At 44.7% G+C, this 14,257-nt stretch overlaps 1 protein-coding gene across 1 annotated transcript in view; it reads left to right on the top strand.

Annotated features, from left to right (window-relative positions):
- CBL (cystathionine beta-lyase) overlaps nt 1-12,682 on the top strand; it is a 101,839-nt gene extending 89,157 nt beyond the window's left edge. Inside the window, exons 12-13 of the mRNA XM_086772296.1 lie at nt 12,106-12,212; nt 12,305-12,682. Coding sequence (XP_086628422.1) covers nt 12,106-12,212; nt 12,305-12,388 — 191 coding nt within the window. The 3' untranslated portion in view covers nt 12,389-12,682. The remainder of the gene's footprint in view (nt 1-12,105; nt 12,213-12,304) is intronic.
- The last annotated feature ends 1,575 nt before the right edge of the window (nt 12,683-14,257 follow it).

The raw sequence follows: 14,257 nt of genomic DNA, 5'->3' as shown, positions 1-14,257 counted from the left end.
GTATACAAAGAAGAATCCATTATATTTCCAAAATCAATAGTATTTACAAGAGGTCCCTGAGAGGGATGGATACAATCACCTAAAATACTATACTTGGTGTCCCTATGCTGAAAAGAAAAAATATGACTAGACCAATCTATCTGGACATCAAGAGTCTTAAACCACTCAATCCCTAATAACAAGTCTACATTTTCCAGATGCATGACATAGCATTCCAGACATAGTCACAAGGGACAGGGGACGGTGACGGGGGACGGTGACAGGGGACGGGGACGGGGACGGGACGGGGGACGGCCATAAGTAGGGAACGGGGACGGGGGAGGGAACGGCACTCAAAAAATACTTTTTTTTTAATTTTTCTACTCTACACTTATTCTACTTTGGAAGTACATCAAAATGAGCACAAATTTACATGGACGGACTCAAATGAGTCAATGACAAAAATAGTGCTGAAGACTAGAGGCTAGCCGCTAGAGAGACAGTCTATGCAATGTGTTTGAGACAGCACCATATATAGATAGCATGTTCTTATACTACTCTCTCTAAATTTCTGCCGCCGGGGGGATCCAAGGGGGGCCGGCAGTTCGGGGGAGTTCGGGGGCACTGCCCCCGAAGCTTGAAATGAACTCAAAATCGTGATGATTTTTCAGCAGCAAAACATCCTATTATGCACAAAATAATTCAAGAAAAATAGCAACAAGAAGTAACAGCCATAAATGGCTAGAAACGGGCAGGCAGGCGCAACGGCCAAAAACGGCAGGCGCAACGACGGCAGGCGCAACGGCTCTCTGCCGTCCCCCGCACAGGCCGTCCCCGACAGCCGTCCCCCGTCCCTGCGCCGTCCCCTGTTTGAAACGCCCGTCGGGGGACGTCCGTCCGTCCCCGTCCGTCCCCGTCCCTGCGCCGTCCCGTTTCGGCGTCCCAGCGTTCCTAGGCTCCGTCCCTGCCGTCCCCTGTGACTATGAAATTTCCAGAGTATCTTTGTAGTCCTGAATCTGGATTGGAAGCATCTTCACCTTGCGATCCCAAACTTGTCTGCCCGCCGCCGCAGGTAGACGTACCTCATAGGTATGGTCGCTGAGTGTCGTATCAAGACTCAATTTCTGCACAAGTTTGTAGTTAACAAAGTTATGCGAACTGCCAGGGTCTAAAAGAATGTGAATTTTATGGCCATTCACTTCTCCATAAACTCGGAGAAGATCATGCATGCCAAATACCTTAGAATTGAACAGACAATCAGAACAAGTACTAGGGCGAGAAAGTACAGTAATTGACGTACCTGTCAAAGACAACTGGTTAGCTGCCTTTGGCTTGGGTCCTGCGTTTGACTTGGTACCCTTTTGCTTTGGGCACTCATTACGCATGTGTCCTTTTTCTTCACAGATAAAACAACGTCCTTCCTTCTTGAGCTTTAAAGCCCTAAGGAGTCGTTTCTTCTTCGCTGGTGTCGAACTTGTATTCTTCGAAGGTTGGTCCGAAGACTTGCCTTCTGTCTTGTTAGCCATAGGTGCGGAGAACTTTCTTTTATGCTTGTTCCCCTGCTCGGTAACGGGTTTCGACTTGGAAGAGACCATCGTATCATCATAGATACGAGCTGAATGAATGGCCTCGTCCAAAGTTTTACATTTGTTATTTTTAACCTGTAATCGGTACGAGTTTGGTAAACCAGCTACGAAAAACCCCAAAAGAGTAGTGGGATCCATCTTTGTAGTTTTCATCTGCAAGTCACGAAACTTCTGGAGGTAGACCTCATAAGTGAGGTGCTGCGAGGTCATGGTCAAAGCTGAAAACCGGGCAACAACATCATAATCATCCTCTTTCTTGAGGAATTCTGTCTTGAAAATATCTTCAAATTGTGCCCAAGTCGTTGGCTCAGGGTTCAGTTCCTTCCACCAAAGCAAAACTTTGCCGGACAGGAAACCTGCTGCTAACTGGATCTTCTTTCCATCATCATATGGATGAAACTGAAAGTGAACTTGTCACTTGTGTAGCCAAGTGTCCACGATCTCCTTGGTTCTCTGCTTTTGCTCGCCCCCGAACGGTTCCGGAGTAATATTGGGGCCTAAAGCAGAAGCCAAGGTATCCATTCCCGAGAAAGTAGAGAGGGTAGTGGTCAATAGAGCGATGGAGTTCTGCAAAGCCTGCATCTGGGCTGCGATTTGTGCTTGACGTTCCGTCGAAGAAGCTTCGAGAGCTACTTTGAACTCTTGGAAATCTGATTTTGACACAAACTCGTCAAAAAGATCGGCATCAGTGCCTTCCGTAGCCGGCAAGCCTTCACGTTCCACGAGGGGCTCCAACTCAAATTCTTGGGTCGACATCGTGAAGAGGGTATGCGGAGAGAAAATTCGATCTTTGCACAACAAAAGTGCACGGGAACTTGAGAGCTTGAGAGCTTGAAAACTTGAGAACTTGAGAACTCGAGAGATGTGTGGCAAGAAGCCCACGTGAGGGGGTTTATAAAGGTTTCCCAAAAGCCAAAAATAAACTCGAAAAGCTAGGCTTAGCTTTTGCTTTTGCTTTTGTGTTTTTTTTTTGGAATATATATATATATATATATTAATATATATATATATATATATATATGGATATATATATTCGCTTTTCTTTTTTTTTTTAAACACCTTTGGAAACCTTGGAGAGGGGAGGACTTTTAAACCTTTTAAAAAAAAAAATTTAACTCCCCTAAAAAAAACAAAAAACGAAAGCACTAAAAACGAATGCTTTCCTTACGTGTTTTTTTTTTCTCAACCTCCTGGATTAGCCGGTGCTTGCTGTGCTGACGTGGAGTGATGGCCGTCGCTGCTGTCGTCATTGCTGCCCCCGGCGCCAGGACCTTCGCACCAACCTGCGTGTGCGCCTACGCCAGCCAGATGTGATTCCTGCGCTGGGCCGCCTACAGGGCCTGGCTGGGCGCCTGCGTAGGTTTGGGCGCTGCCCGCCTGGCGTGGGTACCAGCCCGCCTAGCCTAGGCACCAGCCCGCCTGGCATAGCCTAGGCGCCTATGTGGCTTGGCTGCCTAGCCGCCTGGCGTAGGCAGGCCTGGGCGCTGCCCGCTTGGCCTAGGCGCCTTCACATGCTTGGCCGGCTGAGAGTCTAGCTGTCATGGCCCTGTGAAAATGGAACAGCACAAGTGTGGGCATGGTGGTTGCAGAGTCAGAATATTTTATGATTCACATGGGGGGTGCCCGGACAGAGTTTAAGATGTGTGGACATCCCTAGGTGTGAAGGGGGGAACTAGAACATTAAACTTTTAATGTTTATAAAAGTTGCCCCTAGGCCTTAGTGGCCCTAGGGAACTTTTAAAGTTTGGGGGCCCTAGGATTTTTATGGGGAGGAGGCCACTCCACTTTTGGAGTGAGTGCTTCTCTCTCCTCCCCCTCTCTCTAGCTTTTGGGAAAAGGAGTCGTGGAGGGGATGCACTTATGTACTCAAGCGTGAAAAAGCACAGAAGAAGGAGGCGGCTGCTGTATCTGTGTGTTGCTGCTGTTTTCTTCTGCATATTCAGCCGTACTTCCCACGTGTGCAGATCGTACAGCACTGTACGACTGCAAGTACAGTGGGCTGCTGTAATCTGCTGCAAGCGCTGTTTTCTCTGCTCGATTGCAAGGCAGAGGCGGAGGTGGGGGGTGCAAAGGCGAGGTGGAGGGTAGAGCGGCACGAAGAGGAGATGGGGGGCCGGCGTAGAAACGCGCAAGGAGAAGGGGGAGAAAGAGGGGGGCGGGTGGCTAGCGTGTGCAGGGGGAGCTCCAACTCGTTGGGACACCAAGGGTCTATGAGGGCTCGGGTATTGATTACCTAGAGATCCAAGCTACTGGCTATCTATAGTAGGTTAGCTATTTATAGTGGTAGTTATTATTGGCATACATGATATGAGTAGTGCCACATGTGAACATGGGCTAACCAAGGGCACTTTTTCCCATTTTTTCCCTTGGAGATTTGGTGTGAAAGGACACCATCTACTTTAGCTGTATTATGATATTATGGAGTTGACCTACTAGCTCCACACATTCCAATGCAATCCTATTCTTTGCATCTCTCATCATCATCTCGAGTGTACTGTGTGTGTGAGTGTGATGCTATGCCAAACGCTCACTTTGTTGTTGTAGCTCCCCTCTTGGGCCAACAGTGGTATTAGAGCTTTGCTGCTCGCAGGCGACACCTCCATCCGTTCACGCACGACCAGACAATGGCCCAACTTGACCCGTAGTCACGAGAAATGAGAAACGAGAACGGAAATGTTGGAGGAATGGAAACAAGGAAACGTGTTTTTAGGGGTGGAAACGGCCATTTCTTGTGACAATATCACTTGAGAAACGAGAAACGCCCATGGGTCCTGAAACGGAGAAATACGTTTCTAGGGACTGAAACGGCCGTTTCCTGTGACTATGACTCAACCTTCCGTCCGGCGCCTGCTGTGACCTTCTGCTCGGTACATTTCCAGTTCCAACCACTATGCCCGCCGCCTTGCTTGCCCTACTTGCCACCACCCTGCACCCGTTTTGGCGGCACTAGTGTGGGGGGGTCCGCCTCCGCCCGGCCTAGGGGCAGCGCTCGTAGCACAATGGGCAGAGCTCCGCCCAACTTTGTGCCTGACGTGGCACAAGCTGAAATTTCGAGTTTTTTTGGGCATCACTTTCGTCAATTTCATTTTTGTCCATCACCGCCCATCGCTGTTCGTCCAGTCACCGTCGTTGACTCTAATTAGTCGGCAACGCCAACGGCATTCCGGTTGCCTCACTTGCCTGCTTGCCATCCATCAACTTCGCCTCTGGATACCTACCTACTCGCCGTCCGTCGCCTTCGCCTCTAGCTGCCTGCCTATTCGCCGGAACGTTGTCTTCGCCTGCTAGCCATTGTGCTCCAAGGCTGGTCTTCGCCCTCTGTTAGCTGGCTGTGCTAGAACCTCAATCGCTCCACTGTCTCACTTCAGCTCAGCACCTTCAAAGTTGTTGCTTCTCTGTTGTGATAGTCGGCCACCCGACCCTCTTCCAGTAGGTACTTTGGATTCTGTTTTTGGGGTTTTTGAGAATAACATGCTTCAGTGCATAATTCCAAGTGCAGGCAGTAGTACCGTGCAAGATTTCAGGTTGCTAGGTTTAGTGAAAATTGGAGATTTTTTTAAAGTCATGCTTAATTGCATAATTCAAGCTGCAAGCTTTGTAGAAATTTGGGGGTTTTCAGAAGTTAGTGCTTAATTGCACAATTGAAGTTGTAGGGAATATACATACTGGAGGCTTTTTGCATTTGTGTGCGATTGGCACATCATACAGCTCACTGCTGCACAAAAATTTGAGGTTTTCCATTCTATAGGCCTTGATTGGATGTTTATGCATTTATTGTGTAGAGATTTGCATTGCTTGTGTTGTCAAGACACTCCAAACATTTATTGCAGCCTTGTATTAGAGGCAAAAAGTTTGCTCAGGAACCTGTGATTGCCTAGCATAGCACTCCGGTTTATGGGGTTTTTGCTTGTGGGTGCTTTTTACAGCATACTTGGGTGCAAGTGTTTGCATATCTCTTCGCAAAGAGATTTCAGCATTATGGTTGGGAATACAACTGATATATTCGGGGTTTTTTCCTAAGAGGACAAACTGGATGGCAATAACTACTCCCTGTGGAGTTTCATGGTCCAAAACCTTTTTGTGGCCAAAGGTTTATGGGGTTATGTATTAGGTGAAGATGTACGTCCTACAGACATAGCGGCTAACACACCTAGCTGTGGTGCTTAGCAAGCTGCACTACTTGGTCCTCCCTCAGAGGAGGAGAAAAGATGGGATACTCGTGATGCCCAAGCGATGGCTTTGATTGCTTTGTCAATAAAGCGATCAATCATACCGCATATGAGGTCTTGCAAGACCTCACGACGAGCTTGGGATGTCACATGCATGCCTATGCCATGGCTAATCCTCTGCATGAACATTCTTAATCCCTGATTAATCATCAATTAAGGTCAACATTTAAGTCACAGCATTATCTATAACATCAGAATCAAAAGCATCATCATCATCATCATCAACATCAGCAGCAACATCATCATCATCATCATGGGAAGACATAAGGGTCTATCGGCTGGTAGCAGTACCCTGTCGGTTGGTAGCAGACCTTGTGTAGAAGGCGGCCAGATGTTCTACAGTGGGCAACAGGTGTGGCAAGATCAATAGGTAACAATTTATGTGAATATTTGTCCACACATTAGGCCGACAACAGTTACTGTTGGCCAACTGCTTCCCAAGCATATATATAAGCATACAGTCCATAATTCATCATTCATCAAGTTCATTCAGCAGTTAAGCCATTCATTCATCAGTAGAGCATATACAGGGCCAGAGGTCAACCCCCTTTGGGGTTGACCAAGGGCCCAACCATGTACAAATAGTAATGTCACCTTTTGTACCATATTAAAATACAGACACCAATCTCTCTTCTTCTCTCTCCTCTGTCTTAATCATGTGTAAATGAGCATCTTGTTCTTAATCAAGCTTAGGCCTATGGATCAGTACAGCAAGGCTTTCGTGCATGCAACATGGGATGTATTGGAGACCATGGGATGCACAGCAAGGCTTTCGTGCATGCAACATGGGATGTATTGGAGACCATGTATCAAGCTAAGAATGAGACCAGAGTTGCCTTTCTTAAAAGGGAGTTGGAAAATGTGTCCATGGAAGATGAGGACTGCATGGCTGATCATTTTATGAAGATCCGAGATCTTTGGGAGCAGTTGCTTCATTCCTGAAAAGGAGTTGGTCTCCAAGATATTGTCATCATTGCAAAAAAAAACTTACCTGAACTTACACACATCACTCACTCTATCTAGGTAGGGAAACCTGGAACCAATCTTGTTTGAAGAGCTGGTTAATTTGTTGCTACAGCAGGAGCAGAATTGGAAAAACCATGCGTGGTAGTGATATGGCTTTTGTTGCCTAAGGCAAGGGCAAAGGAAAAGCCAAAAGCAATTTTCAACCAAAGGTTGATCCTTCACAAAAGGCTAAAAATGATGCAGGCAAGCCCAAGAAATAGGGCAAGTCACTTCTGCAAAAATCCAGGTCACTATTTAAATGAGTGCAGAAAGTGGCTTGCAAAGGAGAAGAAAAAGAAAAGCGGCATGGTTGTAGATTCTTCTTCATCACCTACAGTGAAAGTTGATGCATCAGTAAATCTTGTGTAGGATGAGTGGACTTTTCTAACTCGCGGTTATGATGCATCATTAGAGCATATGTCTCTGTGTCAATGAAAGACACAACACATGGTACTTGTACAGTGGTACTTCTAAACACATTACTTCACAGAGGAATTTGTTTAAGAAGCTTATGGCTGCCCTTGAAGGCAAACGGGTAACATGTGCACGCAATTCTTCTTATCCAGTTCAGGGTGTTGGTGAGGGGTCCTCACAACAGCAGATGGTGCAGACTTATGTCTTTCAAATGTATTGTATGTGCCTAGGATTAAGAAGAACCATGGTTGTTTCTCGTACTGGTAGGAACCTATTTGTACCGTGCGATATCGTACGGTACGATATGACCATTGGCACAATTTTGACCGTTTGCAAAAGTGCCATTTTTATCCTTTTTTGTCTGCTGTTTTTACTATTTTTTTGGTTGGTCTTGGCTATAGGCTTGAGCTCTTGAGCAACTCTTGGATGGATGCAATCATGTGTGCTACACGTGTTGAATAGATGTCCTACCAAAGCATTGAAAACCTTAACGCCATATGAGGCTTGGCACGAGGAGAGGAAACCTAAAGTTGATTACTTAGTTTTCGGATGTATTTCTTATGCACATGTATCTCAGTAATTGCGAGGTGAGCTTGATGACAAAGCCACTAAGTGCATATTTGTGGGTTACACTAGTGGCAGTAAAGGATACCGTCTCTTTAATCCTTCCACACAAAGGCTTTTGGATAGTAGAGACATCTTTGCTGAAAATTCAGACCAGCCATTGGCTGATTTTTTTGGACAGCCACCTTCAGGCCTACATAACATCTTTGAAGGACTTCTCTCATTGGGAATTGATGGCACAACAGATCAGCCATCAACTTTGCCTAATGGACAGCATCTGGGCGCTCAAAAATAACCCATAAATGAGCTCATTACACGTCAAAATGTAGAGGAAGCAGGAAGAGCGGACAGCAACAGAAGAGGCTAGAGTTGTGCCTCCTTGGTTGCTCCGTATCCTACAGGAAAGCAAGCTTTCAGCTCCACTTGGTAGTAGGACACGGACTGGTTCATGTAATGCAAGAGAACATGCAGATGTTGCTTGCATGAGTACACTTTGTGATGTAGATGAGCTAGATGAGGATGAACATTGGGTAAAAGCCATGCAAAATGAGATGGATTCTATCCACAAAAACAACACATGGGATTTGGCAGACATGCCTGTTGGCAAGAAGTCAATAGGCACAAAGTGGGTGTACAAGTTGAAAAGAAATTCTGACGGTACCATTGATAGGTACCGGGCCAGGCTTGTGGCCAAAGGATATGCCCAAAAAAGGGCATTGATTATGATGAGACTTTCGCACCTACTTCTCCACAGTTAGATGTGTTGTTGCATTGGCTACCCATCATGGATGAAAAGTGCAACAATTGGACATAAATTAGCTTTTTTCAATGGGGATTTGCAAGAAGAAGTTTATATAAATCAAGCCATTGGTTTTGAGATGCATGGTCATGAAAGCAAAGTATGTAGAATTCAAAAAGCACTTTATGGTCTCAAACAAGCTCCCCGATCTTGGTATGAGAAAATACATACTTATTTGACAAGCCAGGGCTTTCACAATAGTCCAACAGAGAGCACCCTCTATGTGAAAGAGGATCCTGACACTTTGATTATGCTCATTCTATATGCTGGTTGACATGTTGCTAATAGGGAATAATAAGGAGAAAATTTCAGCCTTCAAAGCTGAATTGCAAACCTCATTTGAGATAACAGATTTAGGATGGTTGCATTATTATTTGGGCATACAATTTGTGCAGACAGATGTTGGGATTTATGTACAGCAATCAAAGTACATTCAGAAGCTGTTGCACAAGTTTGGGTTTCAAGATTGTAAGCCGTCTCTACTTCAATGGAACCAAGGCTCAAATTGAGCGTGTATGATGTTGGGGAGCCTTTTGATATGAGTATTTACAGCCAAGAAGTGGACTGCCTTATATACTTATGCAACACACGCCCAAATATTCAGTTTGGGGTTTCCCAGTGTAGCAAATTTATGCACATCCAAGATACAAAGCATTGGCAAGCAATAAATCAGATCTTCGGCTATCTTCAATGCACTCTGGATCTGGCTCTGGCATCCCAAGGGGGTAGCTTGCAGTTACATGCTTACAGTGATTTAGATTGGGTTGGTGACTATAATACATGGCAATCCACCAGTGGGAATTGTTTCTTTTTGGGGAATTCATGCATATCATGGTTGAGCAAAAAGCAACCCAGTGTTGCCACATCTACTTGTGAGGTTGAGTACAAGGTAGCCTTTACAGCCATAGTGGATTGTGTATGGCAAAGGAGATTGATGGTTGATCTTCGTGAATGTCAATAGACACCCACTACCATACTCATTGACAGTCAGAATGCTATTGTTGTGGCACGAAACCCGGTGTTTCATGCACGTACTAAGCACATCGAGATTCATTATCAATATGTCAAAGAGATGATACATGCAGGGGAGATCACATTATCTTATTGCTCTACACAAGACAATGTTGGAGATCTGTTCATGAAGGCATTGTCTCGAGAGAAGTTTGAAGCTTTCTGCAAAGCTTTGGGCTTACTCTCCTACAAAGAGTGATGTGCCACCCACCTTGTACAGGTTCACATTAGCACTACAGGGGGGGATTTATTGGCATACCTGATATGAGTAGTGCCACATGTGAACATGGGCTAACCAAGGGCACTTTTTCCCTCCCTTGGAGATTTGGTGTGAAAGGACACCATCTACTTTAGTTGTATTATGATATTATGGAGTTGACCTACTAGCACCACACATTCCAATGCAATCCTATTCTTTGCATCTCTCACCATCATCTTGAGTTTACTGTGTGTACTTCTTCACTGTGTGTGAGTGTGCTGCTATGCCAAACCCTAACTTTGTTGTTGCAGCTCCTCTCCTAGGCCAACAATTATCACTATATAAGTGATGCCTTGGGTTATTATTGTGTTGTCAGTTGTGTAGTTTTTTTTAAATGGATTTGTGCCTGGACTTGAGTTTTCTACTCGTGCCGTGAACATGGTAGATCACAGAAAGTCTTGTTGAGGGCCCTTGTGGGTAGGCATTGATGGTATGTGCTTCGTGCGTACATCTCCAAGAGCCTGTTTCTGTTGATGTAGATCTCCAGTAGCTATGAGACTTAAGGGTATTCAAAATGATGTGGCTAGGGATTTCTTGGCAGATATTCAAGAGATGCTAGCTAGAGCTAGAGATTCTCTATATAAAAATGCACAAGATAAAGCACGGTTTTATGCTGATAGACATTGTTTGCCAAGGGATTTATCCAATGGAATGCTCGTGTATTTGCAAATACCCAAGAGTTCAAAGATGTTATGCACGGGGAAGGTTGGGAAGTTATCCCCTAGGTACTGTGGACCTTTCCGGATCCTTAAAAAGATCAGAGAGGTAGCTTACAAGGTAGAACTGCCTCGGAATGTGGAAATTCATCTAGTCTTTCATGTCAATAGATTGAAAGAGATGCTGGGATTTGAGGATAACATTGTGACTCCTCATGAGTTTGTTGAGGTTGAGGACTTGTCCTATGTTCCACATGAACCAGAAATGGTGATTGATTTTAAGGAAAGGCAACTTAGAAATAAGTTGATCCCTGTTAAGTGGAAAGATAGGGTAGAGGAGAACTCAACTTGGGAGACAGTTGCTAGTTTACAGCATAGATTCCCCAGTTTTTCTTGCTTAGACAGAAATGTTTGAGGGGAAGTATTTTATGTAAGAGGGTTCCCATTGCAAACCCAGCGAATGGAGATGGATTCTTTGACTGGACTTCAAAGAGAGAAGGGCCTGTCTTTCTATCAAAGGAAAAATTGCAGATTTTGTGTTCTTCCCACGTGATTGCGGAGAGGTAGATGGCCATCTTTTTACCCACATCTTGTGTTTTATTAAGATTATATCAAAATTATTTTTTGACTTAATTCTCCATATATCCATTGCCAAAAAATCAGAAATCTATGGTACAGCCTTGCTTACTGACTAGGGCAGCTTGCAAGACATCACGTATTTTTCACTGGGCTGGTATGCTGCTGATGTAACTTGCAAACCAATGTGGTGGCTTCCAATGAGGCCACTGAGGAGGCAAGAAGCTGGAGGTCCGCTTCTGATAATTGATAGTTGGTGGCGGCCTTGGACAAGGAAGGAGCAGCAGCTGCCATGGCGTCCTCCAAAGGGAACTGATCAACCTGTCAAAGAAGCGAGCAGCCTCTCCAGGCAGGAGCAGGAAAAGGCTGGAACAAGGGGAAGATATAAAAAAAACAGAGCGGCAGGTAAAAGTGGGATAATGAAGAAAAGAAAAAGGAGGCAAAGTGTAAAGCAGAAAATGGGAAGGGTTAAGGAGGGAGGCCCGTTTGCCTAAAAACAGATCCACAGCTCCGGCGCCGGGGCGGGGTGCTGCTGCTGCACTGGGAGAGGGGGAGCTCCAGCTCAAGTCCCACACTACAAACTCTGTTCGCAAGATACCAGGGTTTGGATGTTGAATGGACTATATCCCCTCTCTAACAATGATGAGGACATGTCCAGGTCGTGCGACCTTGATGCTAGTCCCCTCAGTAGAACAACCAAGAAGCAAAGGACTAAACAGGCTCAGCATCCTACACCCCCATGGCTTGTGAGAACACATGCCTAAAGGGTGACTAGGAAGAGGGTGAACCAAGCTGTCCAAATCAGCGGTTGTAGCTTCTCTTCGTGCAAGGTTCAAGTAGTTTAGTCATGGTCCAAAAATAAATTCTTGAAGCCACCTTAGTTTAATTAATAGTGCACCTAGACTTGTGTCATGTTTAGGTTCCTGCGACGAGTGCTTGTATCTCAGCAGTTTTAAGATCTTTTTACTAACAATTATGAGCCTTGAAAGGGACTTAGTGGGATCCAACTAAACTAGTAACATTGCAGGGAGTGTGAAATCTTTGATTAGTCTACCGTGCTTCATGTCTCATGCAAGCATCCCAGCTGATGTGAGAGAGGCTCGTGGCTTAACCGAAGATTTGATTCGTCTGTCGGTGAGTAATTATTTTGAAGTTACCAAAGTAGTGCACTAAAAGTTCTGGAAAATCTGCTTTTCATCTTTTGTAACGATCTTTTCATCTTCCAGGTGGGCATTGAGGATGTCAACGACTTGATTTCAGATCTAGAACAGGCCCTATCTACAGCACCAAAAGACATAAAAGAGTTTTAGAGCCACTCACAGGGCGCACAGTTTTGTCATTTTGCATTATGAACATGTAAAGTTTTTATCTTGAACAAATCTCGAGGGATGTTGATGAGTGGAATTCAGGCACCCATTGCAGGAGCCCTTTTTTGAAAGGCACAGAAATATCATCGGATTTTTAGTATGGTGCTTTGGATGGTGGGTGGTGTGGGGGTGTTGCGTTGAAGGAATTATACTCCAGTTTGCAGGCTTCATGAGTTGTCACTGGAGAGGACCATATGTACCCTAAAAGAACTCTAATTGATGGATCCTTGCAGTAAATCTTGAATTTCAATTTAAATAGTATACATCATTTAAACATGGTAGACTAACATAGGCCAAAGACATGCATAGTCAGAAGACAGCATATCACTTATCATAACATTTCCAGCACCTGCATGATTTCACGGTATTGTCATATAATAATGTCGTAAGATGCTTTACACACTCAGGGAAAAGGAGGAAAAAGCTGCCAAAAGGGGAAGATCTTCCCTGGCCATTTTAATGGATGGGGAGTCTGCCATGTCCATATTCTTGCCCACTTGGGAAAAAGGGGAAGAGTCTGTAAAACACCCTAATAATTGACAACCAAAAGACAAGGAAATATTTTTTTATATTAAAAATAGGAGAGATTTTATTGGGTTCTCACATAGGATTGCGTAGCTATTTAGTTAGATCTGCCTTAGTTGAAGTGCTCTCCCAAATGTGTACTGAAAAAAGGGAGGATACCATTAGCGTCTTCTAGAGCTATCATAACAAAAGATGAAAACGGAGTAGAAATGTGATGTTGAATGAGTATGTGAGTGCCAAGACCTTGTTGAATTTTTGCCAAATGTTCCTCTTGGAGGGTATTTAGCTTGCCATTTGTCCAGGTAGTGGGGTTTCAAAGATGCAAGAGAATCTCATTGGTACCAACAATTGCTTCATCACTTTATGAGTTGTTGGTCCTTGTTGTTGTCTCCTCCGTTGTTGATGAGGCTTTCTATTTTTGGTTGGGCTTTTGGCTTTTCGGGACGTGGAGAGGATTGATTAGATAGAGACTACAGCAATAGAGTGTGATATCTTCACTCGATGTGTTGACAATGACAAATTTTGTGATGAATACCTAATTGGGAGATTCCTTGAAGGGATCCTTGATTCTACCTTGCATAATGCCTTGTACTCGAAAAAGCACAAAAACATTGAGCCATGCTATGGGAGTGTCGTAGATTTTGACAATAACTTCATGGGAATCTCTTTAAGGAATCTCCATGAATGAATCTCATCAAAAGCATCTCTTCGCACAATGCCTTCAAAGATCAATGGAAAGAGTCATAGGTGGCACCAACTCTAGAAAAACTAGTGGCGGCCGCACTTATGCAGGGAATGATCGAGTAATGGAAAGTTGGAGTAAAAAAAGCCAACATAGAGTAACCACATCTATCCTAGATGTGAGTTGGTCTGGTGTTTGATATGTTTTGCTAACCAAACAAGCACGGAATGCCCCCACCTAAGACCTAGATAAGAAAGGATTTGGTGTGTGTAATGCATGAGGGTTGGAAACCATGATACTGCCTATTGCTATAAGAATCAACCTTCGAGGCAGCAACAATTGCTGGTAGCATTGGCTCCACCCGCTCATCACCTTGCTTTGTCTTCTCCACCGATAAGGCCCATGCTTGCTGGGGCACCTCACCCAGGGCACCTCAAAGAGGAATGCTAAGAGTTATGGAGTTACCTCTATTGCTCCTATTGTTGCCACCCACAGCAGCCACCCATCCATTCCCACAGTAACTCCCATGAACCAATTGACCCTAACGGAAATACCTCAAGGGGAGGAAGAGGGAATAGGAGGAGATACTAACTACCTAGAGAATT

Source organism: Cibotium barometz, chromosome 3, assembly GCF_041138505.1.
Source record: "Cibotium barometz isolate CiBa-2024 chromosome 3, ASM4113850v1, whole genome shotgun sequence".
NCBI lineage: Eukaryota > Viridiplantae > Streptophyta > Polypodiopsida > Cyatheales > Cibotiaceae > Cibotium > Cibotium barometz.
This window is presented reverse-complemented; position numbering and strand designations above follow the sequence as displayed.